This window comes from Carettochelys insculpta, chromosome 20 (genome assembly GCF_033958435.1).
Source record: "Carettochelys insculpta isolate YL-2023 chromosome 20, ASM3395843v1, whole genome shotgun sequence".
NCBI classification, from domain to species: Eukaryota; Metazoa; Chordata; order Testudines; family Carettochelyidae; genus Carettochelys; species Carettochelys insculpta.
In genome coordinates, this window is record NC_134156.1 from 9,275,625 (window position 1) to 9,301,025 (window position 25,401).

Below are 25,401 nucleotides of genomic sequence, written 5' to 3' on the forward strand. Positions count from 1 at the left end.
AGTTCACAGGTTTATTAAAAATCATTCAACAATTTAAAAAAGCCTTATAATTCTCACAATTAACTGTTGGCCCTGATTCTGGAAAGAACTTAAGCCTGGGCTTAATTTCGGTCCTACTCAGGACATCACGTGTGTTAAGAACCCCTTGACTTCTGTGGGAATTCAGCACATGTAGGTGCTGCCCTGAATAAAGATGCTTTCAGTCCTTCTGGGCCTGGGCTGATCAGCAGCAATACAGTTTTGACAAGAAAGAAAGGGAAGCGACCCAGAGCCGTATTGTGAAGCTGTCAGGACCATAGTCGGGTGAGGGGGCAGAAGAACATTCAAATGTGATTCCAAAAGCCTTCAACATTCACCAGTTCTGTTTGCACGTCTGTGCACTTGATTGGCCTCCTTTGCAACTGAGCTTCCAGAGGCGAGATGTGGCGATAGATCCCGTTTTGCCTGCCGGCACCTGAATTTTCTCACTGGAGTCAGTGGCTCTTTTCAGGCGAACGGGCGTAAACCTGCACGTAGGTGGGCTTTGGGCCTTACAAGGTGCTGAGTGCCCCCGAGGAAAATGAAGTCCAGGGCGTCGGGAGTGCTTGGCAGGATCAGGCCCTTGCTAGGAAGAGGTATCAGTTTCACCGAGCCATGTGGTTTTCCTTGCCCCGCTTTGTAAACATTCCACTTTTCTAAGTGCTTTAAAACGTGAAGCAGAAATTGAAATCAAACACATGCGCGCGCACACGAGTAGAAAACAAAAAATCTGGGACAACGAGTTCATTACATCCCCTGTGGTGCACTAATGCCCTGTCAAGTGTTAGGTCGTGAGATGCATGCAACCCCCAAACCCTTCAGTACAACCGCTCGGGCTTTCAGTCCCGTGGTGGGAGAAGTGGGTTGTCAGAGCAAGTGTTCTTCCTTTTAGGACGTGATATAGACCTCCAGCAGACTGGCCACCGCGTGCATCCGATAGAAGATCCCGAAGGGCAGGCATATGTCCACAATGGCCGCCCACATTTGGTAGCCATAGAAGTTGAGTTCCTTATCGTTGTCAAACTGGGGCCGGGCGCCGAACGCTGGCATGATCCAGAGCTGTTGGCAGGAGGGAGACAAACGAGACAGGCTCAATGAGAGGAGATGGGATTTGGTGAGTACAATGGCGCCATTTTGGAAGGACAAGGGAAAAGCCCCTGTGTGTACTGGGACGTCACTTGCTCTTGGTCCTGGTCCCCTGACTGTCAGGGAGTGAGGAGAAAGTATGTGGCTGGTGTGGATGCCCCTCACTCCTGGCTGGTCAGAAGAAGGGGCAGAGGAGGGAGGGATAGCTTGGTGGTTTGAGCTTTGGCCTGCTAAATCCAAGATTGGGAGCTCAGTCCTTGAGGAGCCCACTTAGGGGTCTGGGGCAAATAGATTTAAAAAACAAAACAAAACATATCTGTTAGGGATGGTGCTTTGTCCTGCCCAGAGGGCAGGGGACTACACTGAATGACCTCCTGAGGTCCTTTGTATCTCCATTCATTTTTAATTTTAGGGGTAATTCACACAATCTGTGTACTTCCCCCTCGCTCCCTGGCAGTCAGGAATGGAAGGAAGCACAAGTGGCATCCCAGTACGCACAGCTGCTGCCCCTCCTGAAATGACACCCTTGGGTGAGTCACTGCAGCAGGAAAAGGATAAATCTTCTAAATTCAGGCCCACATTAGGGACGGAAAAAGAGCCTTCAAACCTATTGGTCTTTATGTAAATCCTCTATGCCTGGCTTGTTCAGAACCAAGCTACAACCCCTGTGAAATGTGTGGCTTTCCTCCACTGCTTTCTTGTAAATCTAAAGTGGTTTCAGAACATGGGGGACTCTTGCTACATTTAACTGGCTTCCCTTATGGCCTTGCAATGCAAAGTGTGTCTGCTAAGCAAGGGTAATTACTAATCCAGGGGAAGTCACTGGGGGGCCAGCTTCTGCTCTGATGCACCTATCAATGGAGACACTGAAACTGCAATTGGACGCAGAGGGTGAAATCCTGGCCCGCTGAGGTTAATGGAAGTTCTGCCATTGGCAGAACCACTGATGGGGAGAAGAGCTGGGGAGAGCAAACGGGGCAGCTGCTCAGGAGCCCGGTGATTGAAAAGGGTCCAGGGCTTCCAGACGACACTACCCTGGAAATGGCAGGAGTAGCAGCCGGAGCCCCGCGCCCTTTACGTTGCTGCTACAGCTCTGGATGGCGTTGAAGGGCTGCTGGGAGAGGCGAGATCCCGCTCTTGTGCCTGAGTCCTCACCCCTATCTGGGGTTCACGAGCCAGGCCCCTCCTGCACCTGGCAAAGTCTGGCAAAATCTGTCCTCAGCCCTGGCCATTGGGCTTAATGGAGGCAGGATTTCACCCATGCTGTTTAACTACTGATCATTTGACATCATGTCTTTTGATATCTAACACAGAGAAAAAGAGCCTGGATCCGCCTTTTCCAGACTTTAAATGTGCAGTGCCAAAAGATTATGTGTAATGAAAGATACTGGGCCTGATTCTCTTCTCATTCGCACCAATTTCATAACTTTACAGGCTCAGTTCTCTGCTGGCAGATGGGGTAAAATGCCCCTTGAAATCAAGGGAGCTGTGCTTAGTTACACCAGCAGAGAATTTTTTCCAACAACCCCACTGACTTCAATGCAGTGCTTCCTGATTTCAGGGAGTGGGACATCAGGCCCAGTACATTTTGTTTTCACCAGGGGATCTCAGAAACTTGACGTCATGAGATGCTCAGTATTAGAGTAAGAAAAAGGCAGATTCCTCTCTTGCACAGAACCGCCCCTGCCCTTCACTCGCCCAAATCCCTTTCTGAGTCTCACATACAATTTTAGCAAGAAGTCCTGTGGCACCTTATAGACTAACAGATATTTTGGAGCACGACCTTTCATGGGCAAAGACCTGCTTCGTCATCTGTCATTCCTCAGCTTATGCTCCGAAATATCCGTCAGTCTGTAAGGTGCCACAGGACTTCTTGTTGCTTTTGAAGATACAGACTAACTCGGCTGCCCCTCTGATACTTACAATTATGTTGCACAGGAGCAGAAACAAGGAGATCTCCTTCAGAAACTTCCTCCTCCATTTCACCCTTTTGGGGACCATTATGGACTGCACTATGTCCGAAGGCTGGATTGCTACTGCCCCTGGACTGTGGGGTGTGGGGGGTGGCAGGGCACTGCCACCGTCGGGAACGCGGAGGGATACAGCACTGACGTTGACAAAGGTGAGTCCATACAGGTCCTTCTGGTGCGGATGAGTTTTGTGGTCCTCTTGCGGGGGCTGCCGATGAAGGCCTTCGATGATGAAGATGTTCTGGAACGTGTGCTGGGCGATCATCATCAGTGAGTAGGTCAAGTTGAGGGCACTTGTGGCATCCCGTGGTGTGCTGGCCACCACAGCCACAATGGAGTAGTAGGAGATAGTATATTGCCCCAACGCCGCCCCCATCAATAAGGCCACATCCAAAGTCCTGGTGGGATTCTTGTGGTCGTCCATGTCTCTCTTGTCAAACCTGTAGACAATAGAACCACCGATGCAGACAAGCGACATCAGGCTCAGGCAAGCTATGTTGAAGATGTAATACATGAGGAGGGCTTCGTTCTTCTTGTCCGGCTGGTCGCTGCTGTTCACCTGCACCTCATAAACAATAAGCACTGCCAGGCCGCTCACGAGGATGACCAGCCCCAAAACAATGCCCACAAAGAAGGTCTTTCTGAACAGCCTGAACTTCAGCTGGTGGATGTGGTGGGTGTGGAGGTCTATGAGGCGTCCGACGTTCTTCCACATCACATACAGCATGGCAGAGGCAAAGAGGCTGTACTCGATGTTGAAGGGATATAACCAAAAATAGCCCTTCTGGAAGATCTCGCAAATTTGGGTTGTACAGCTACAGCCGTCGGCTGTGCCACTTTCTGCTGAAGCTGGAACAGGGAAACCATACATTACAGTGTTACTGCAGGGGGCACATGCTTCTTAACAGTCCTGAAGAGCCTCATCTTGGACAATCACAGTTGCTAAAACCCATGCCCCAAGCTACAAGGAGATCTCTTGGTGACAGCAAGCAGAGTTTGCCTTGACACTCAGAGTCCAGCCATTGAAACCTTTGTGCGCCCTGCCTTTCTGAATTGCTCTGCTCTTTGTCAAGCGATTGGTTTAATGAACATTCTTCTCTCCTCGGTGCCTGTCTACCCTCCTCCTTTCTCCCTCTTCCCTCCCATCTGATTTCTTTGTTTTATTCCTTTTCCTTTTTCTTTCCCCTCCTCGATCTCCTCTTCTGTTTATTTTAAGTTCTCCCTCCATCCCCATGACTCCTGCTGGATACAAATCCAGCTCCACGTGCTGAGGTCCAGAGTGAAATACCCCTACTCACATGCATTGGCACCTTACTTTGGGCCATCCCCTTACATTTACTCAGCTGTGAAATTGCTATTCTGCCTGAGTACGTGCATGGGAATCTGATCGGGAGAAAATTTTCTCCCTCATAGCCTCAGCTCCAGCATTTGGTGGTTTTACTAATGGGCCAATCACCTTTCATGATCCATTTATGAGTTCCTTCTGTCGTGTTCTGGAATTTCAAGTGAGCTTTGTGCACAGACTCGTCCGTTACGGCTGACATCCACACGGCTAGGTTAGTGGTCAAAGTCAGCATCAAGCCACACCTGTCGGAGAGACAAGACGCATCGAATCAAGGCAAAGTCTGCTTCTCTGGCACCTTTCCTCTCTAGGCCACCATGCACTCTTCAAACATTAGCAAATTAAGCCTTGCCTCTGAGAGGCAGCAAGTATCAACATCCTAATTTTATATATGGAGAAACCGAGGCACAGGGCAGGGAAGAGCCTTGCTCTACTCACACAGGCAGGGTCAGGAAAGAACCCAGGTGTCCTGATTACCTGTCTGCTGCCCTACTACTCTCTCCTGTTCCTGCCACCCATTCTGCCTGCTAAGCACCAGCTACATCTCATCTCAGTTTCTGGCTCAGTCTCACACAGGGCGTGGCTGGAGGTATGTAGGACAATTGGTCAGGATTGGTCTGTCCAGAAAGGTGGATCTAGTCTTGCAAAAGTAACTATGATCATCTGAGCTCTGGTTTCTCATTCTGTCAGACATTACGTTTTCCTGATGCTCCTCTGTAGGGCTTTGTCTTCCTTCCCCCTACCAGGGAAGCGGCCAGGAATTTTTAAATGCTGTTTGCTAGTGTCAGGCCAGGCCACTCCCACCCCGGGCCACGCTCCTGCGTGGGCAGAGGAGAGGTGCAGGTGGATGGGAGAGAGGCTCTGCTGTAGCTCCTGCAGTGGGGAGCACAGAGCCCTCCCTGAGGGTCCAGGCACCCGGGTGCCTCCAGTCCCACGCGGAGCTGTTCCTCTGAGGCCTGAGCTGGATCTTGGCGGCTGGTCTGTGCAGGACAGCGGGCTGGGCCACGGCTCTGCACCCCGGGCAGGCAGCAGAGCTGAATGTGTGACTTGCTAGCCCCTGAGCTGCTGCTGTAGCAAGCTCATTAACCTCTTTCCCCACTTGAGAGCGACAGTGCCTCACCGCGTGGGCTGGGATTACACCGGACAGGACTCAAAACAAAACCCTGGGGCTGCCTCACTTTTGCAGCTGACCCCCACTTCTACGGCTTCCTGAACCCACACTGTGACTGCTCCCCTTTCCTCTCAGCGCTTCAGGGCAGCTGGGATCCAAGCAGTCTGCGGCGGGGCCACATCTCCTGTGCGCCTGGCAGGATAATCCTGTCACAGACCCGTGGCAATGAAGGAACGGAGGAGCGCTCCCCTCTCATGGCTGCTAATGGCAGGGGAGGCGAGGTAACCTCGGGAGAGGAATGAGGCCCATTGTAGAAGGGGACGTGCCCGGCTGGGAGAAATACTCACCTGGTGACATCCAGGTGCACATGAACGCAGTGTTTGGCAGAAACCCACAGAAAGTACGTCTGGAAGAAAGAGAAGTATTTGTTAAGACTTGACTGCCCAAGCGGCGGTGGTAGATTAGAAATCGTCCTGGCCACTTCCACGCTCTGCAGCTGAAAGTCAGGCCCTGCCTCATTCTCTGCTCACCTGCTGTCCATCCCACCTATTCCCACAGACGTGGGCATTATGGGTGCAGGGGGAGGGGGTGCTGCAGCTCCCCTGGGCTCCTGGCCTAGTGCCCGGAGTCCTGGCTGCTGCCCCCGTGTGCTGGGGGATAGTAGACAGGGATAAAGGGGCTGGATTTCAGCAGGCCCCCACGCCACTCTTTAAAGGCTGCGTCTACACGTGCACGCTACTTCGAAGTAGCGGCGCCAACTGCGAAACAGCGCCCGTCACGGCTACACGCGTTGGGCGCTATTTCGAAGTTGAAATCGATGTTAGGCGGCGAGACGTCGAAGTCGCTAACCCCATGAGGGGATGGGAATAGCGCCCTACTTCAAAGTTGAACGTCGAAGTAGGGCACGTGTAGACGATCCGCGTCCCGCAACATCGAAATAGCGGGGTCCTCCATGGCGGCCATCAGCTGAGGGGTTGAGAGACGCTCTCTCTCCAGCCCCTGCGGGGCTCTATGGTCACCGTGGGCAGCAGCCCTTAGCCCAGGGCTTCTGGCTGCTGCTGCTGCAGCTGGGGATCTATGCTGCAGGCACAGGGTCTGCAACCAGTTGTCGGCTCTGCGGATCTTGTGGTGTTTAGTGCAACTGTATCTGGGAGGGGCCCTTTAAGGGAGCGACTTGCTGTCGAGTCCGCCCTGTGACCCTGTCTGCAGCTGTGCCTGGCACCCTTATTTCGGTGTGTGCTACTTTGGCGTGTAGACGTTCCCTCGCTGCGCCTATTTCGATGTGGTGCTGCCCAGCGTCGAAGTCGAACGTCGACGTTGCCGGCCCTGGAGGACGTGTAGACGTTATTCATCGAAATAGCCTATTTGGATGTCGCTACATCAAAATAAGCTACTTCGATGTCGCGTGCACGTGTAGACGTAGCCCAAATGTCCCCATGCCACTGCCTATGCTACTCCTTTGCCATCCACTCTTACTCCACTTGCTTTGCCTCGTGCTGTAGCCGTCCCATCCTCCCACTCTGCCTCTGCTACTCCTTCTTCTAGGCCCTTTTGCTGCTCCTCTCCCTGCATCTGCCCCATGTTGCTGCTCCCGATTAACCCTTGCTCTGCTTCAGCCCTGTCTGCTCCTCAGTACTAACATCACTCAGAAGTCCCGACTAGGGAGTCGAGATCCTCCCATGCAATCATAAATGGATATCAGATGTCCTGGCCAATGTTCCCTCTGTCGTCCATCCATGGGCGGAATAAATTTTATGTGCTCCGAGGTGTGTGCAGATGTATACCACCAGTAGAAACACCGGCTGCCAGCCATGTTCGCTCTAGTCTTTTCCATCCATGTGCGCAATACATTTTTATGTGCATTGAGGCATGTGTGAAAGTGCATCACCCGTAGACACAGACACCTAGCCGTGTCTGCTCTGCTAATCAGCCGTATGGCACCTGAATCACTCCTGGGTGGCCACACAAGCGCTCGGCTTACAGGGAATGCAAGTCACAGCCAGCCCTTTCCAGGTTGCTAATGGGAGAGAAGTCCCAGCTGGAACCTGGCGAGGGGTTCATACGAGCAGTCCTGCTGTGCAGTAGCAGGTCATAGTATGGAAAAGAGTCATGAACCTTATCCTAGAGCAAGTGAACTTGGCTCAAGCATGGCGGGGCAGATGGAGAAATGTGCTCCCTGGAGGAGAGGAGCAGTGTTCCCTCATTTTTTCCCCTCCATGGACCACTGTGGAAACACGCTGCCGGCTGTGGAAGGCTGTGGGTGGTCTGCTGATCAGCTGGGTGGCACCTGAATCTCTCTCTGCCCAAGCGCTCAGCTTACAGGGAACACTGGAGAGGAGGTGAGTTCACCTGACTTGGCTCTGCTAGGTTACAATGGATCAAGGAGTGAGCGAGGCTTGTGGGGCAGAGATTGGTCAGAGAGCAATCAGCACTCTGTGACAGTCCAAGCATCATCCCTGAGCCTGTATTGCCCATTCAGAGAGTTCACGCTCACCTGGATGATCACAAACACAGCCTGCACGATAGGGTAGATGATTTTGATGGCAGACAGGCAGTTGTAGAAGCTGGAGTAATACCCAGTTTTAAACACATCCATCATGAGGGTTAAAACGGCAAACAAAACCAGGCCACCTGTTGAGGAAGCGAAGACGATTAGAGAGGGCTGGTGCATATGGGGGTTGGACAGGTAGATGTCGGGGAGTCCACATTCGTACTGATGGGTGGAGGAGGGAGAGAAAAGGCACCATCATGCAGAGGCAGAGAGCCTTTCGGGCTTCCCTTTTACAGTGCCCCCCGTTTTTCTTTTCAACCCAATACCGACAAAGTTCTTCGCCATTCCAAGGGCTGTTGGTGCAAAGGGCGAGACTGACAAATAGCCAAGTTCTTCAGAGAACCCTCCTACACAAGGACCAGACCCAGCATGATACGGGTTCATGAGATCAATGATTGGAGATTCCAACTGCTGACCCAGAACACTAAGGAGAGGAACCTTCTGAAGTTTCCTGGGAGTGATGGTTTGTGAAGAAGCTATGGGGCCCCTACGATGCCACCAGGGTAATGCTCTGCCCACGGGGTGCTTACTCTGTATGAGATCCCAACTCCACCTTGGTTTGCATCTCCCCAACCAACCCACCACCCAGGGTAGCTTTGTACCTCTCAGCCAGACAGGTCCTGCGTGAGAGTCCTTGCAGAGGATGGCATCCTGGCGCTTAACGGTGACGATGAGGTAGAAGAGGATCCAGGCAATGCAGACCAGCATCACAATGGTCAACAAGAAAAACACGTCATAGTCGTGCACAGCTACGCTGTTGAAGGCCGCGCTGCTCACCAGGGTGCAGGCCAGTAGCACCAAATTGATGGCCAGCAGGACTGAGAACATGCGTCCGCCTTTCTTCCAGACCTCCTTGGGCCTGTGTGTCAAGGGAGGTGAGTGCGGGTGATGGCCCAAAGTGCCTGTTGGGCTGGAGGCCACGCTGGCTTTATCTTCCCTCTGACCAGAGCCCATGATGGAGTTTTCACGAGTGATCTCGTTGTCTGGCCACACAGATTCCTCTGGCATGGTTCAACTAAAGCCGAAGCCAAGCGTTACTGCTGTCGGGAACAGAACCCTAGAACGAAATGGATCACTCCAGTTGAGTCATGGAATTGTAGCACTGGAAGGGGCCTTGAGAGGTCATCTAGTCCAGTCCTTTGCCCTCACTTCATGAATAAGTATTGACTTCTAAACCAAGCCTGACCAGTGTTTGTGTAACCTGCTTTTAAAAACCTTCAATGGCAGACATTGCACAACCTCCCTAAGCAATATATTCCAGTATTCAGCCACCCTGACAGTTAGGTTTTTCCCAATGTCCAACCTAAACTTCCCATTCTGCAATTTAAGCCCATTCCTTCTTGTCTTATCTTCAGAAATTAATGAGAACAATTTACCACCCTCCTCCTTGTAATGACCATTTATGTACTTGAAAGCTGTTAGCAGATCCCCTCTTGGTTTTCCGGTCTAAACAACCCCCCTTTTTTCAATTGGGTCACATTTCTAGATCCTTCATCATTTTTGTTGCTCTTCTCTGGACTTCCCCCAATTTGTCCACACCTGTCCTGAAATGTTGTGCTGACACCCAGAAATGGACACAGCACACCAGTTGAGGCTCAATCAACACAGTGTAGAGCAGAAGATTTACTTCTTGTGTCTTGCTTACAACACTTCTGACAACACAGACCAGGATTATATTTGCCTTTTTTTGTTGACACGTATTTAATTTATCTGCTAAGTCTCCAGATTCTGTTCTGCAGTGCTGCTTTCTAGACGGCCTTTTCTCATTCTGTATGCGTGCAACTGATTGGTCCTTCCTGAGTGGACTGCTTTGCATTTGTTCTTATTAAATTTCATCCTATTTACTACAGACCATTTTTCCAGTTTACCTAGATAATTTTGAATTTTAATGCTATTTTCCAAAGCACTGGCAATTCCTCCCAGCTTGATATCATCTTCAGACTTTATAAGTGTACTCTCTATGCCATCAGCTAAATCACTGATGAAGACTTTTAACAGAATTGGATCCCAGACTGATCCCTGAAGGACTCTGCTTGATAAATCCTTACACTATGTCTGTGAATCACTGACAACTACTCTCTGGGAATGGCTATCCATTCAGTTATGCACCCACCTTATAGTTCCATCTCAACTCTATTTCTCTAGTTTTGTTTATGAGAAGGTTACTTGAGATGGTACCAGAAGCTCTTCTAAAGTCAGGATATATTACATCTACTGCTTTTCCCTTATCCGTGAGCCTTGCTACCCTGTCAAAAAACCTATTAGGTTGGCTTGACAAATCCATTCCAAAATGTCACTTATGTTATCTTCTAGGGTTTTGCAAACTGCTTAATTATTTGCTCCGTTATCTTTCTGTGTACAGAAATTAAATTGACTGGTCTGTAATATCCCAGTTTTTCCTTTATTCCTCATTTTATAGAGGGGCACTATATTTGTCCTTTTCCAGTCCTCTGGTATCTCTCCCATCTTCTATTACTTTTCAAAAATAATTGCCAATGGTTCAGATACCTCCACAGTCAGCTTCTTGAGCGATCATCAAGCCCTTGTGACTTGAAGACATCTCACTTGTCTATGTAATTAACTTGTTCTTTCCCTATTTTAACCTCCGATCCTACCCTATTTTCGACAGCATTAGACCAGCATATTAGCGTTTCACCAAAATGTTAGACATCTACTTGCTTTTCTTCTCTCATTCTTTTGTGCCATACGTACATACCCCACTCCAGCTATTATTGGAATGAGATTCACAACTGAGGGTGGGAGGTAGGGGATTCCAAGGAGATGGAACGATGGGGGAGAAGGCAGAAGCCCACATCCACCATAACTAGGATGAGCTGACTTCTGACATTTCTCTCTCCAAAATCCCACAATTCACAGCAACACCTACTGCAGTGGCATTTATCTGAAGTAACTTTGCCAGCTAGTACATTTTTGGGATAAGATCAGGTGAGGACCCTCTGTCAACGCCTGGAGAACATTCAGTAGCACAGATAAATGCAGCTATTGGGAGGAGACCTCAGCGGGAACATTTCCCCTCAATGCAGAGTTAGTGCACTCTCATCCTCAGCTTATTTTCTCCTGGGGTTGCATCTTTGTTGCCGTATGTGCATGCCCTGCTTCTGCTGCCAGTGGAATGACATTCAGTATCGACCTCTGCAAAGGGGAAGTGTTACCACTGAAGAAGCCTGTTTAAAAGGGTAGCAAGACCTTTTATCAGTAGCATTTGAGCCGCTAAGGGCAACGCTCATTGTTTTGCAACCTCAAATCGATGTTTGCTAGAATGAATTATATGTCAGTTTAACTTCAATATTAACTCCCCAGGATAACACGCACATACTATAGAACATAACATTCCCAATGTTTATTTATATGAGCTATCGGAAAGCACCATAATGCGGGCAAGATCAAAGGTCGCAGGGCAAATGACCAGCGTGGTTGGATTTAAATGCCAGCCACAAAATGTGCAGACAGAATGTCTTGCTCCTGCAAAGAAACAGAACTATTGCTGGTATCTGGTAGATTGCAGTGCTAAACCAAATGACGTAGGAATCTGTTAGAAGAGCACAGTGTAGTTTGCAGGAACTTTAGGCATTAAAACAGGTTCCTTAGTGACCTTGTCTAGCTTTCCAGCTCCTCAAAAGCCTGTTACAAAAAGTAACAGAGAGGTCGCAGTGTTGGTCTGTACTCCAACAAAACAAAACAGCAGAAATGTAGCACTTCAAAGACTAACAAAATAATTTATTCAGTGATGAGCTTTCGTGGGACAGACCAAGTACTTTTATGTGCTACGTTTCTGCTCTTTTGTTTTGTTACAAAAAGGTTAAACTCAACAGCTTCTTAATATTTTTATAACACTAAGAATTTATCGATAGATTAACCCGGGGTGAAATATCTATGAGAGCAAAACTGTTATTAAAACCGGTCCACCAACCTGCTTTTACACCTGAGACCTGATTCTCCGATCGTACTTGGACTTCAACACGCGATTCCTCTTCCCTCAGATCTGGACAGACAAGGAATTTATATCTCTTTGGACATCTTCTTGATTTACACCATCCCTGGAACTGACAGTGCTGCTTCATAAACTTCTCAGTGAAGCTCACATGATCCATTGTGTGCAGTGGGCTGGTTTTAGGGAAGAGTGAGAAAGGGAGATGAGTTATTTGCCTTCAAAGAGAACAAGATATGAGCATTACTGGGCATGGCATGAACCACTCCTGTAGCTCTACAGCAGAGATCAAGAGCTGTGATCCAAGATTTGATAGATCAAGCCCATACTCCTGCCCATCTGTCACATGCTTTGCTAACACAGCATTTGATTTGAGCTGATGGGGCTACCCTGTCCACCTATAAAGTATGGCTAATACCCCAAGGGGGGCACCAGACCACACCTATTGCTCTGCCAACATATTTCAAGTCCGCCCTTTCTTGAGGCAGAGAATCGATACGGGAGAGGGTTCCTTTTAGTCCTGGGTGCTACTCAGCTTCACGCTCTGCTTTGGGAGCTATGTTACAGGAACTGAGCAGAACCCGCTTTCCTCATTGCCGTGGCTGCCTTTCCCCTTTGCCACTGGTTATTTTCCCCGCATTCACTTTCTTCAGATGATCGGCTGATTTGTCATTGCTGGAGCCTGTATAAGTGGGAGATGCACTGTTCTCCCATGGCTGCCCAGCGGCTGGCCAAAGAGACACTTACAGAGGTGGTCTCAGTGAGGTAGGGTCAAGCTGTATTCAGTATTCTGGCAACAGTCACATAAGACGGGGAGCTGCCTAATACAAATGGGCCCTTTTATGGTTTCACTCTGACTTCACCTCTTCCTTGTGTTTCTGCTTTGCAGGACTGCTCTATCTATGGAAGAGAGAGACCCGTCTCTGTTCTCTTTCCAGTCATTCCCTCTCCTCTGGTTGGGGTGGTCTGGGCCCTGTTTCTTCCATTACTTACAATGAGCCTTATTTCCACCACACTATTCCTGGCAGCTTCATCTCATTCCCCTGCCCTGCTGTCTGTTGGCTGGGACGGTGATCACTGGGTCCTTTTTCGCTTATATGCTCAGCTCGTCCAACATGTTCCTCTTTTCCCTCCTGACTAGACAGAGCTGAGGCGAGAGGGTTTCCTTCCCAGAGCTGTTCTCTAAGAAACCCAGGAGTTACAAGAACAGGCGTATTAATAGTGAGATGAGACTAATTTAACAAAGAGTACTTCACTATATTGCCTTTCTGCTGGAAGGGCCTTAAAAATAGCACCTGTCTCACCTTTAATCTCTCTGGGCCAAGCTCAGGCATGGTGTCATGCAAGTGGCTACAAATGCGGTGCTGTCTCTGGACTTCTGCATCCCAATTTGCCCTTGGTGGTTGGACACTTACCTGTGTCCTGACAGGGCTGAGAGGGTTTGTTTGCAAAATATTTGGGAGCTAATCTAGGTGCCATTTTGTTATCCCATGAAGCCACTCACCAAGGCAGCCCTCAGCCCCGCTAGCCACTGTCTTTCTTCTCCCCCTTTCTGTTACCTTTCTCCTTCTAGCCCCTCTGCAGCCCTCCCTTTCCTTCCAGCCAGCGACACTTTGTCTCCATTCTCAGCCCCTTTCCTGTCCTCATTCTGTTCCCTCCTTCTCCCCTTCCGGTCCTCTCTGGTTTTGGTCCTGTCTCCTGAGCACAACCTGCACTGCTGGGCATCCCTAGCACACCCCACCCCGGGGCTGTGGCCACTGGTGCCTGCAGGCCGGCTCGCCCTTTCCCATGCCACAGGGACGTGCTGTCGGGCAGGTGCCTGGGGCCATTTGTGGCATGGCTGGCATTCATGTCAAAGGAGCAACAGGAAATTCCCTGCTCATTACCCTGCCAGGTGCCCTAGTGAACTGCAGAGCTCAGGGCCACGTGCTGGAATAACCATGAGGCTGGTTTGGCCAGGCTGGTTGGGGTTTGGCCTGGCTGAGCAGCAGAGGGCACCAGAGGACCATGCAGCCTGTCAGGTCTGGCGCTTGGAGCTGCCGGGCCAGGACTTCACTCTCCCAGCAGCCTGCAGAGGCTGGAGTCGGGTCAGCACCAGCAGGTTGCAGCCAGGGAGCACAACAAAAGGAGGTGCTGCCATTTTATGTACAGGCCAAACCCTGCCCCCTCCTGAGGGATGGCCTCCGGTGAACCAGGGGTGTTCTCTGCTGGCGAAAGGGGGTGGATTGTGGAGCCATTGTGGGGAGCCTGCACCCTGAGCGTGCTGTGGGTTTCAGCTCTCTGGTGCCCTGTATGCACGCCCAGGCTGCAGGGAGTGAGTGGCGGGGGCGGGGGCTGCTGGGTAGCTGGCATGCCCCACATATGCCCAAGCTGTAATACATCTTGAACCCTGAACAGCTGAGCCATACTTGTCTGAAAAATAAACCCTAGAAATCAATAGAAACACTCCCCAAGTCCGGGCTGCTGCCGGCAACAGCCATGCAAGCGGGGAGTGGCTCAGGGCCGTTCCTGCGCTTTTAGAGGAGCTGAAATGTGCTCTCTTCGGAGAAAAGACCAAGCGTGAGAAAAGTCAGTACAGGGGCTGGGGGGTGATAGGCCTCTGTAGAAGAAAACCCCCCAAAATATTGGGGCTGTCCCTGTAAAATAGGGACATCTCGTCACCCTATCTCTTAGGGGGAGCTAACTGCTGACATGTTACTTGGGTAACATCCTGGGCCCCTGCATGGACCCAAGCTGCTGCCCAGACAGTGCTTGTGAATTAGGGGACTGGTTGTTCCTGGCGGGATACAGCCAACGATGTTGCCTGGTATTTAATTGGCTTCCCTCCTCCTGGAGAAAGGTCCCTGGGGCAGAAAGAGCCTGACAGAAACTGCTGTGGTGATCTGCCCAGACCTATTCTGCACCACAGCATGAATTCCCTTTAGGAGGGCTCCAGCTAGAGGTAGCTGGCCCCAGGATAGAGGCCGTAAAGTTCAACGGTGCTTTTTAAAGTGCCTTCGGGCTGGGGACAGGCTGGGCTGAAGGTGCTTTCTCCCTGCCAGCAGGCCTGCACTTGTAGGAGCAGAGGTTTCTTAGGACCCAGGGGGAGCGTTGGAAAAGGCTTCTCCTGCATTCATTTCAAGGAGTTCCTCCCTTCACTGGTCAGGACTTCTCAGGTGTCCTGGTAACCACCGCTCGGCTGCTTGCCTGGAACCCCTGCCGGAGCCAATGCCCATCCTTTGAGAGCCCCCGGCCGGGGGACTGCTTAGCATCATGAACGACCAGTACCACCGAGCAGCCCGGGATGGCTACCTGGACCTGCTGAAGGAAGCCACCAAGAAGGACCTAAACTCGCCTGACGAGGATGGCATGACCCCAACCCTCTGGGCCGCTTACCACGGCAACTTGGAAGCACTGAGGCTGATTGTTAGCAGAGGGTAAGTGCTGCTGATTGCCTGGGTCCCTTCTGAGCCTCATGGAGTGGCTCAGTGAAAACTCATCCCCCTCCTGCCCCCTGCTCAGGAGAGCTGTCAGTGCTAGGAAGCCCTCAGCCGCCATCCTTTGCCCTGTGCAGAGGCTGGCACTTTTGTTTCCCCTGAGCTCTGTTCTTTCCCATTAGGAGGTGCAGGCAGTCTGTCTGGGCCAAGCCGTGGTGCTTCTAATACGCCCATCACCATAGCATCGAGGCACCTGGGAAGCGAGTGCGTGAGTGATAACCCTGGCTAACCTCGATAGGAGTGTGAGCAGGGGTCAGGCAAGCTTCACTCATTCAGTTCTGCTGGTGCCTGTCATTCCTGGCTTGGAGCATCCCTGTGATCTCAGTGCTCAGCCTCCAGACAGCTCTGCTATCGTGCCTCCAAACCTGCAACTCCCTGCTGTTACGCTGCTTTCCCATCTGTCCCACTGCACTTCGTACCTGCTTTGCAAGCACCCATGCCAATCAAAGACCATGTCCCACTACAGTGTTGCCGAGTATCAGAGGGGTAACCGTATTAGTCTGGATTTGCAAAAGCAACAAGGGGTCCTGTGGCACCTTATAGACTAACAGAAATGTATGAGCATAAGCTTTCCTGGGCAAAGATGAAACAGTGTTGCCAGTGTCTCCCGCTCCTGACATGCACTGGCCCCTGCTTTGCATCTGGAACCCTCCACCACTCTGCAAATATTCTGCAATCCTGGCCCTCTGCTAAAGAGCAGGATTTGAATGCAGAGCTGCAGAGATGAAAGGTTAGTGCATTAGGTCAGTGGTTCTCACCAGGGCTGGTGTTTCCCTGGGGATAGGGTACGACAGCTCATCCAGACAGTTACTTAGTTTTGCCACAAGCTACAGAAAAAAGCACCAGTGAAGTTAGTACAAACTAACATTTCATGCAGGCAGTGACTTGGTTATGCCGCTCTATAGACGCGACACTGTAATGGCAGCGCAAGAGTCATAGTTCAGTGGATTTATTTCGTGATAGGCTCAAAAGGGGAATTAATCTCAGGTTAGTCTGTATCTTCTCAAAACAAAGCAAGCAGTCTTGTGGCACATTAAAGACTAACAATTCTATTTATTAGGTAATCAGTTTTTGAGGGACTGACCCACTTCATTTGCTGGATCTATAGCAGTGGTGCTCAAACTGGGGGGCATGTTGTTGGGGGAGAGCAGTGTGAATGCTCCTCTTCCCCCCACAGTTTCCACTGCATCGCCAGCCCTCTGCCGCCACATCAGAGGGCTGGCAATACAGTGCACGCTGCAGAGGGGTGGGGAGCCGATCGCTCTGGGCCAATCAGGCAGAGGGGACAGGTGCACCAAGCTGGCTGGCGGGGGTGTCTTGGTGTGGCATTCGGGCCACCCCCATGGCACTGCGGCTGGTCCAGCCTCACAGTGCTTCCGCTCTCCCCTGGCCAGCACTTGCCCCCACCTGCATCCCTTTCTGTGGTCCTCCTACGGGTTGGGGGGGTGCCTGGGGGCCGAGCTAATTTTAGGGCCGAAAAGGGGGAAGCAGCATAAAAAGTTGGCTCACCCTGATCTACAGGGCTGATTGCTTTGTTTTGTCAAAATGGGAAAGTGAGCCATCCGTCCGGAATAGAGGGCTGGGACACTTGTGTCTCTAGTGTTGCAAGCAAGTTGTTTGTAAGTGAATCGAAATGTTGAGATACACAAGACAAACCCTGCTCCTGAAAGGGGTACTGGTGTCTGGAAAGGCTGAGAGCAGCTGCATTAGGCCGCTGCCCAGGCCTCAATTTTGTCTCTCTCTGACATGTAAAAAAAAAAAATATCTCGAGCCAAAAAGAAATACTTGTACGTAGGGCAGGGCCAGTTTTTGAGCGAGTCATGCCTGCCCATCCCATCCCAAGCCAGTACCTAAATGCATGCCCTGTCTTGGATGCAGCCACTCCCGGATTCTAACACCAGGACACTTCCGAGCCAGCAGACCTTCCCCACTGCAAAAAGCAGTCAAGTAGCACTCCAAAGACTAGCAAAATGGTTTATGAGGTGAGCTTTCGTGGGACAGACCCACTTCTTCAGACCATAGCCAGACCAGAACAGACTCAATATTTAAGGCACAGAGAACCAAAAACAGTAAGCAAGGAGGACAAATCAGAAACAGATAATCAAGGTGAGCAAATCAGAGAGAGTGGAGGGGTGGGGGGGAAGATCAAGAATTAGATTGAGTTAAGTATGCAGACAAGCCCTTATAGTGACTCAGAAAGTTCCCATCACGATTTAAACCATGTGTTAATGTGCCGAATTTGAACATAAAAGCCAGCTCGGCTGTTTCCCTTTCCAAAACGGTGCGATAATTCCTTTTCAGTAACACACATACCTTTAGGTCATTGACAGAATGCCCCATGCCATTAAAATGTTGACTAACTGGTTTGTGGATCTGGAGTGTTTCGATGTCTGTTTTGTGCCCATTGACCCTTTGTCTAAGGGAGTTAGAAGCCTGTCCAATATACAAAGCACACATGATGCACAAAGCACACATGATGGCAGAGCTCTGTGTGGCTCCAAGCTTGTCTCTTCCGCCAACAGGCATTAATCCAACAGTGGATCTTATCTCACCCCACTTCCCCTCCAATTCACTAATAACCTGGGACTGATTTGGCTACAACTTCACTGCATGTTGTCTTCAACAGGCATCCAGATTGGGACCCTGATAAATTGGCTTGCAGGTGCTAAGGGCCTGGCTTGTAAAGATAATACAGACTGGGGAGAGATGATTTCAGCTCTAATCTGATTGTGTGACCAGTGCATGTCTTACCTAGGCATAAAAACCTCATCAAAGTTTCTGTGTTTGTCACAAGTCAGAGAGGCATGCAGGTGGGGCGGGGTGAGGAGGGGGCAGAAATTCCAGGAGTGGGGCCTGGGGGGCTTTGAGCTGTCGCATCTTTAAGGGGTTAAAGAGAGCGTCAGGCTACCAAGGGCAGAAGGGCTGAGACTGCTGTGAAAATGGAAGCAGTGCCGAGAAAGGGGCAATGTACATGATTTTCATTTTATTTCATCTCCAGCCTGCTTGCACTATTGTTCTGTTACTGAGTTTGTTCCCAGCTCTGCCAATGCACCTCCTCCATCCCCTGCAGTTCTAGCCTTGGAGCCTCAAAACCTACTCCTGACAATAACCTTCCATCCTGATCTGCAGCATCCTCTGTGGCTTCAGTTCTCCACCCCAAGTCCCCAGGTCTGTCAGTGCCACTCACAGCTCACCCCAAAGCTCATTTTTAGCTTCCTCTTCCATGTTTCCTTCATATGCCCACAGAGTTCTGCCAAGGCACCCAGACTGACCTGCAGCCTACGCAGGAGCCTGAAGGCAGGTTTCTGGTGACAGGCTCTCTTATAAATTCTAATTGGAACTGAAGATCCCAGCTGAAACCCTCCTGTGTTGCTTGGCTGGTGTTTAATTAACAGTATAAAATATGTTGGCTGTTGACAGGGAAAATAGCATGGGGAAGGGCCAGTGCCCTTTTGGTGATTAATGGTTCATGCAGAGCCTTTGTCAGTGGTGCTTAGAATTCATTTTCATCCGTGTATGGGTCGCATTTTGTCAGGGAGGGATGAAATATGCCCAGATGCCTAACTTAACCAGTGCAGAGTTCAGAGACACCATTCAGATGGTCTCATTACAGCCCGGAGCCATCTAATGAGTGACATTAACAACGCCCTTTCTTCTCTCCCTGCTCCTGAATGGTGCTTTCTCCTGACTTCTGTGACCAGTGGCTGCTCTGAGCAACGGGGAATGGGAGAAGCCCAGAGCAACTACTCAGGTGCAGAGCCAGGGAGATAGAGAGGGCATGTCTACACTGCAGTAAAAGGCCCATTGCATGGCCCGGGTCAGCTGACTTAGGCATGCAGGATTTGACTGTGTGGCTATTTGAACGCAGGTGCTTAGATCTTGCAAGCGGAGAGGGTCAGCTGCTGGTTTGTAATTGCAGTGTAGATATACCTACAGAGGCAGGATGTGCTAGAGACAGAGGTGCACCCATTAGCAACTGGGCTGTTGGAAAGAGAGTTTTCTAAACACGGGCCAAACATGGCTCTACGTTATGTCAGTGGAGGCCAATGTCTCCAGTCAGATTCTGCCGTTAGAACAGGCAGCAGGATCTGGGCAAAGCCCTTTTGGGAGAATATTCTACTGAGTCTTCCTTTCTTCTGTATCCTCCCTCACGCTCAGTTGCTTATGATGTCCACCAGTGGCCACCATTCATTTCAGTCTCGTGCTGTTCTGTTCAGATGTTTGGCTGTCATGTTAATGGATGTGGCTTCTTTCTCTGTTGTCTCTAGGTTGCTTCCTTTTCTCTCTTCCCAGACAGTAACTGTGTTATCCCTTGATGTGGAAAACGTATTGGTGGCATCCTTAGAACATGTCCCAAATATGTCTATCATTGTTGCCTTCCCATGTTTGATACTTTAGACTGGTGTGATCTGCATAGAATTTTTGATGTTTCAAGAAACTCCGGTGAACTTGGAAGGTTTTTCGCAGACATTTATTTGGAATGACTTGATCCTCTTCCCAATTTCTGTTGTAGATTTCCATGCCTCTGCGCTGTGAAAAGGGATGACATGATGCCAGGGTTTAAAAATTTGTATTTTTGTGTCACTGCCAATCTTGTTACAATTGCAGGGTTTTTTTTTTCAAGTTTGTGAAAACTTTTGATAGTCATTATTTGGCATTTAGCATGGAGTCATCATCATTGCACAGCTCACTCCCTGGCTACGTCTACGTGAGAGGGTTTTCCCGACCAAGCTGAGCTTTTGTCGGAAAAACCTGCAGAGCATCTAAATGCAACATGTGCAACCCAGCACATCCGCCAGCAGCATTTGTACTTCTCTGCGTTCAAGTATAACACCTTTGTTGATGGTTTTCTGTTGATGGATTCACTTAGGGGCCCTCTGTCAACAGACTGGGTTTCCAGGTCACCGGGCAGCCTTGTCTGCTGAGCTTCCGGTTGGCCGTTCTGTTGAGAGAGGGCCAGGCAGTGCAGCTGCTCTCTGTTGACAGAGCGGATGGCTCTTTTGATCCACTTTTGCGTGTGGAAGTGATCTGTCAACAGAAGTTTTGCAGGAAGGTCTCTTCCAACAGTCACTTCTGTCGACAGATCACTGTAGTGTAGACGTAGCCATTAGGTAGATAAAATTACTTATTCCTAGAGTTGGCAGCTGTATTTACTTCTGTTGCTGCTTCTCTGTCTATTCTGATGGTTGCTTCTGGGATATTTGTAGCCATGTATTTGTTTTTCACTGAGTGATGGACAAACTAGCCTGTTCTGCTGCATCTACCAGAAGCGGGATCTTTTCTTTCATTCAGCCATGTTTTGAACTAAGCGAGGAACTCTTCGGGTATGGCTACATTATCGGGAAGATTGACCCAGCCAGGGTCAATCTTCCAGAGTTCTATATTTGTTTGCTTGGTAGAGATGCGCAAAATTGAACTATCTGGGGTTGGCAGTCGACCCCTGCATTCCTCAATATTGCTAGGAGTAAGGGAGATCAATGGGAGATTTTCTCCCTTCATCCTCCCTCTGAGTAGACAGCCAGGTAAGTCAATTCTAGTTACGCAGCTGCCGTAGCTAGAACTGCATATCCTCAATCAACTTAACTCCCTAGTGTAGACCAAGACTTAGGGTCCTCCACCCAATGACAGTCATTGTTAGACTGGGTTGTGTTCGTAGCATAGGTAGGGTCTGAAGCACAGCTTGCCTGGCACAAGTTTCAGGACAAAATATTTCCCTGCCTGTACAGGCATCCCATTCTGGAACGCAGTTAGCTGTAAGCTGTATCGAGAGTAGTTCTGATGTCTATACAGCTGGGAGCTTTAGTTCTTGATCACTGAAGTTCATCTCAGGGGTGTGTTGAATATCACAGTTAGAGCCGGTCAGAATGTTTTGAACTTCTTTTGAAATTTTTTTTCCTGGTAAAACACGGCATTTTATGGCACATGAAAAAATATTGGTTTTTTTTAAAATATTTTTTTGCAGATGTTTTGGTGATGTTTTGTATAGTTTTTTTAAAAATATAAATGCTATTGTAGCCTAGTTTTCAGAGAAAGAAAGGTTTCAATAATGGCTTTGGGGGCAAGTGTCAAAAAATATTTGCCAAAAATTTGAAAAAAATTAAAAATTTGGAACCCACAAAATAGGAAGGAGTTAGAAGAGTCATCATGGTTTTTTTTTTTTTTGGTGTGAATTGTATTTCATTTTTCAGCCTGCTCCAGGGAGAAGTTTTCACAGCTGTTTAAGTCACTAGGCTCTGACGTTATGGGTACACTTTAGAAAAGTTTACCTCAGGCACAGTTTCTAGAAATAAGAATAAATATGAGCAACGTTCAGATGTTTCGGGATCTTTACTTTTAAACCAATCTCTTTCGGTGGCCTAGTAGAACCTGCTTGTATGCGTAGAAAAGTGAACGTCTGGCCCGTTGGGCGCCCACCTGCAGTGCATTGTGGCGTGATGAGAGATGGTGGGACCTGGAGGCCTAGTCAGAGACTATGGTGTGGTCTCAGAGAGTGGCTGGGATGCATCACAAAGGAGCTGTTCTCTTTTGTCACTGCTGGATAAGCAGCGCGGAGCTATAGTTCTGGCAGACGGACAGGCCCAGGAAATTATCCTCTCTGTGTCTGTCTGTCTGTGCCCAGTGAAGTGGACGCTGGGGATAGGCAATTATGCGATGTTCTAATGAGCATAGATAAGGAGAGAGGCGGACAGCTCCCCTGAGGGAACAGAAAGTGGGGGAAGGGACAGTTGAGGGAGGTTGTTTATTGCCTCTCTAAAAAATACTCCATGCCCTTCCAGCAGACAGTGCAATTTCTGCTAGCGAAGCTGCACGAATGCCCTGAATGACTCCGCCAGCCCCCTGGGAATTTCAGTGCTGGCGTGCGCTCCCAGGCCACAGTAGCTCCATCGCCACCACCGTGGCACAGTTTTGGGACAGCCAGTGATGTTCGTCTGGGGCCTGGTACTGTTGTAACAGGGTTTGCTTTTTGCCTGGATGGCTGGGAGCAGCCCTCTTATAAGGATCTTCTGGGAACTGTGCCAGAGGCTGGGTCTTCTCAGGGTTGTGGGCTGGTTCCCTTAACAGGGTTATATAACAGTCCTGTCCGCGCAGGCAAGGCCTAACCTAGGCCATTGCCTTGCTGTAACCTGCTGCCACAACCCAGGAGCCTCGCTGCTGTGCACAAGCCCTGGTCATAGTCATGTCCCCATTTTATCCACCTCCAATTGCTGGCTCTCTGCATCTCATAGGGCACAGTGTGTCTCCCTCAAGGACTATGATATCCTGCAAAGGCTCGGCAGGGTGCAGGCAATGCACAGGGATTCAGGAGACCTGGGTTACATTCCTGGTAACGTTACTGGAGCACAGACACTGCCACAGAGTTGGCAGTGAGACCTCAGCTGATTAAATTAGCCTACGTGCCTCAGTTTCCTTGTCTGAAACCTGGGAACAATATCCACCTCACAGGACACCACAGGGATGGCATGGGGTTGCGGGAGGGGAAGAACACAGTGAGATACAGAGTAGGTGGTAGGCCGGGGGTAAGAGGATGAACATGGAGCCCAGAGCGGGCTGTCGCTGTGCTAGCGACCATTCTTGATGGCTGCCCTGACTAACGTTCATGGCCTCGGCCCATCCCAAGAGGCTGACAAAGACGATTGACGGCCTGGGATGTGGGGGTGGGGGGAGGGGAGATTTCATAACAAACACTACCGTCTCTCTGCTTCGACTCGTTAATTACACAAAACCTCTCTTTCGTGGCCCTGGCTGGGCTTAGGGGAGGGAAAGGAACCCAATTAGTGGGCCAGCTGAGAAAGGGGCGGTGAAGTGACGCTGAGTGTCACAGCTTTGAGAAGACAATAGCCCTTCCGTGGGGGTATGACATCTTTAGGAAGGGTTGACAGGGATGGGAGTCAGGCCAGTTTCTGATCTGCTGGGAGGAGACAGGCGTGGCAGTGAGTGGTGTCTTGATTCTCTGGCCATGGGGCCAGGCTGTGTGTGTGGGGAGGATTTGTCCTTGTGTCCTAGAGAGGGGAGAACGGTCTGGATCGCGGGATTTTGTCCTTCCCACTGGTCCCTCATCCTGTTGTAAAATAAGGGTAATTTGTTGTACATCTCAGGGATGCCAGTTAGCTATGTTCTTGTGGACTGAGCACAGAGCACCCGGGGGCCTGGCTTCTATCCCCAACTCGGTTGTGGCATGTGGTTATTATGTGAGCGGTCGGTGCCTCAGTTTCCTGAGCTGTAAAATGGGATGATAACACACTTGTGGAAAGCATTTTGTGAGTTGCACAGGCAAAGGCTACCCTTTGCTCTGGTGCAGGCAAATCAACCCAGCTGCACCTTTTTATCCCAAGGATAAATTTGACCCCAAAGGATGCTGGGGCTGGCTGGAGACAGGTGCTGCTGACTTTGGTGGGACTGCTCATGTGAGCCAGATCTGTCCAGCCTGAGGGAGGCTTCAGAATCAGGTAGGAACTAAGACAAAATATTTATATTGGGAGACACGCATGGACGGCCATTGCCTCTTTGCTGAGGGGGCCTTGTGCTGACTCGTCACTGGGAATCACCTCAGCTGTACAGATGTAGGACGTATGAATTTGGTTCTTGTGGAAGGTGCTGGATGGACAGTGCAGGAGACACGGTCCCCCCACCCAGCATAGGAACAGCAGGAGTGGTGCCAAACGTCTCGTGAAGAAATGTGTGGTAACTCACGCTCTGTGGCCCAGGCAATGCCTATCCTTGGTTAAACTTGCCAAGAAGGGAGCCAGTTAGCAGCTCAAGCAGCTGCCCAGATGGGATGAGCTCTCTTGACGAATTTCACCTGGGCCCTAGCCAGCCATGGAGGGTATTGACTAGAGCAGTGGTCAAATTTTCAAAATCACTATACCCCATTTTCAGAAGTAACTGAGGATACATCTGCCCTTCTGTTCAATGCCATGACTATCCTGGGTCAGCTGATTGGGATGTGGATAGAGGGACTATAAAACTGCAGTGCAGACGTTCAGACTTGGGCTGGAGCCCAGGTTCAGAGACCCTGTGAGAGGTGAGGATCTCAGAGCCTGGCCTGCGCTCTGAGCCAGAATATCTACACTGCAGCATTTAACCCCTCAAGCAGGCTCTGAGTCTTGGTGCTTCTGCTTTTGTTTTCGGTTTGAAATTGTCAGTGTAGATATACCCTGGGGCAGTCAGGAGACTAAGTGGTATTGGCTGTCAATCAAATGTGAGCTCCAAAGTGCCTAAGTCACTTCTGAAAATAGCAGAGGTTCCTAAGTCACTTAGATGCTTTTGAAAATTTTATCCTGGTCACACAGTTTGGGTAGGAAAGGGCTTTTCAGTGGAATTTTCAAAAGATGATGAGGGGTTTTTTTTTTTAAAGAAACTCTGGACATTTTCAATGAAAATGTTTTAAAAAAAGATTTTGTCAATATTTTTGATGAGAAAAATATTCCCAGCCAGCCCTTGGAATACCCTTTTGTTGCCCGGGGCGAACTTAAAGCACGTGTTGCTGTACACCACCCAGGACCTGGTAACATTGAGAGAAGAGTCCAAAACCTTCCCCTGAGATATTCACTCCCTGCAAAGTTTAAATTTGTGCCATTTATGTCCAGCCAGGTTGACTGATGGCGCCAGTGGTTGCCGCCAGTGGCAGAGTCAGGAACTGATCTCAGGAATCCCGAGATCCCAGTTCCTTAGTCAACTAGACTGCACTGTGGCGGTACAGGAACAGAAGGGCGTGGGCTGTCTTTTTATTTTGTGTCTGTACAGCAGCTTTTGCACTGGGCTTCTAGTCCATGACTTGGGTTCTTAACAGTCACCACAACAGAAATCATCCATAATAATAAATAATAACATCCCAGCAACCTGTTAAAATACAGCCCCGACCAGTACAAAAAGATCAGTTCCCTCTGCAAAACCTTGA

General features: G+C 49.8%; 2 protein-coding genes across 3 annotated transcripts in view; one reads left to right on the forward strand and one right to left on the reverse strand.

Moving 5' to 3' along the window:
* Positions 1–906: 906 nt before the first annotated feature.
* Positions 907–9,086, reverse strand: OTOP2 (otopetrin 2). The gene is made up of 6 exons (XM_075014821.1): positions 8,681–9,086; positions 8,022–8,158; positions 5,875–5,933; positions 4,531–4,661; positions 3,028–3,923; positions 907–1,077 (listed from the first exon to the last, which is right to left on the reverse strand). Exons 1-6 carry the CDS (start codon positions 9,084–9,086, stop codon positions 907–909), a joined length of 1,800 nt encoding a protein of 599 aa, XP_074870922.1.
* Positions 9,087–15,279: 6,193 nt separating this feature from the next.
* Positions 15,280–25,401, forward strand: part of USH1G (USH1 protein network component sans) — a 104,627-nt gene continuing 94,505 nt past the window's right edge. For both annotated transcript variants that reach the window (XM_075014703.1, XM_075014705.1), the window contains exon 1: positions 15,280–15,443. In XM_075014703.1, coding sequence (XP_074870804.1) covers positions 15,280–15,443 — 164 coding nt within the window. The remainder of the gene's footprint in view (positions 15,444–25,401) is intronic.

Bases quoted from the DNA above. Each gene is read 5' to 3' on its own strand.
- OTOP2 (XM_075014821.1), bottom strand. From the start codon at position 9,086: ATGCCAGAGGAATCTGTGTGGCCAGACAACGAGATCACTCGTGAAAAC. The intron at 4,662-5,874 runs GTGAGTATTTCT...TCTCTCCGACAG, and splicing joins GTGCACCTGGATGTCACCAG to GTGTGGCTTGATGCTGACTT. The intron at 1,078-3,027 runs GTAAGTATCAGA...TCCTGCCAACAG, and splicing joins TGCTCCTGTGCAACATAATT to CTCTGGATCATGCCAGCGTT.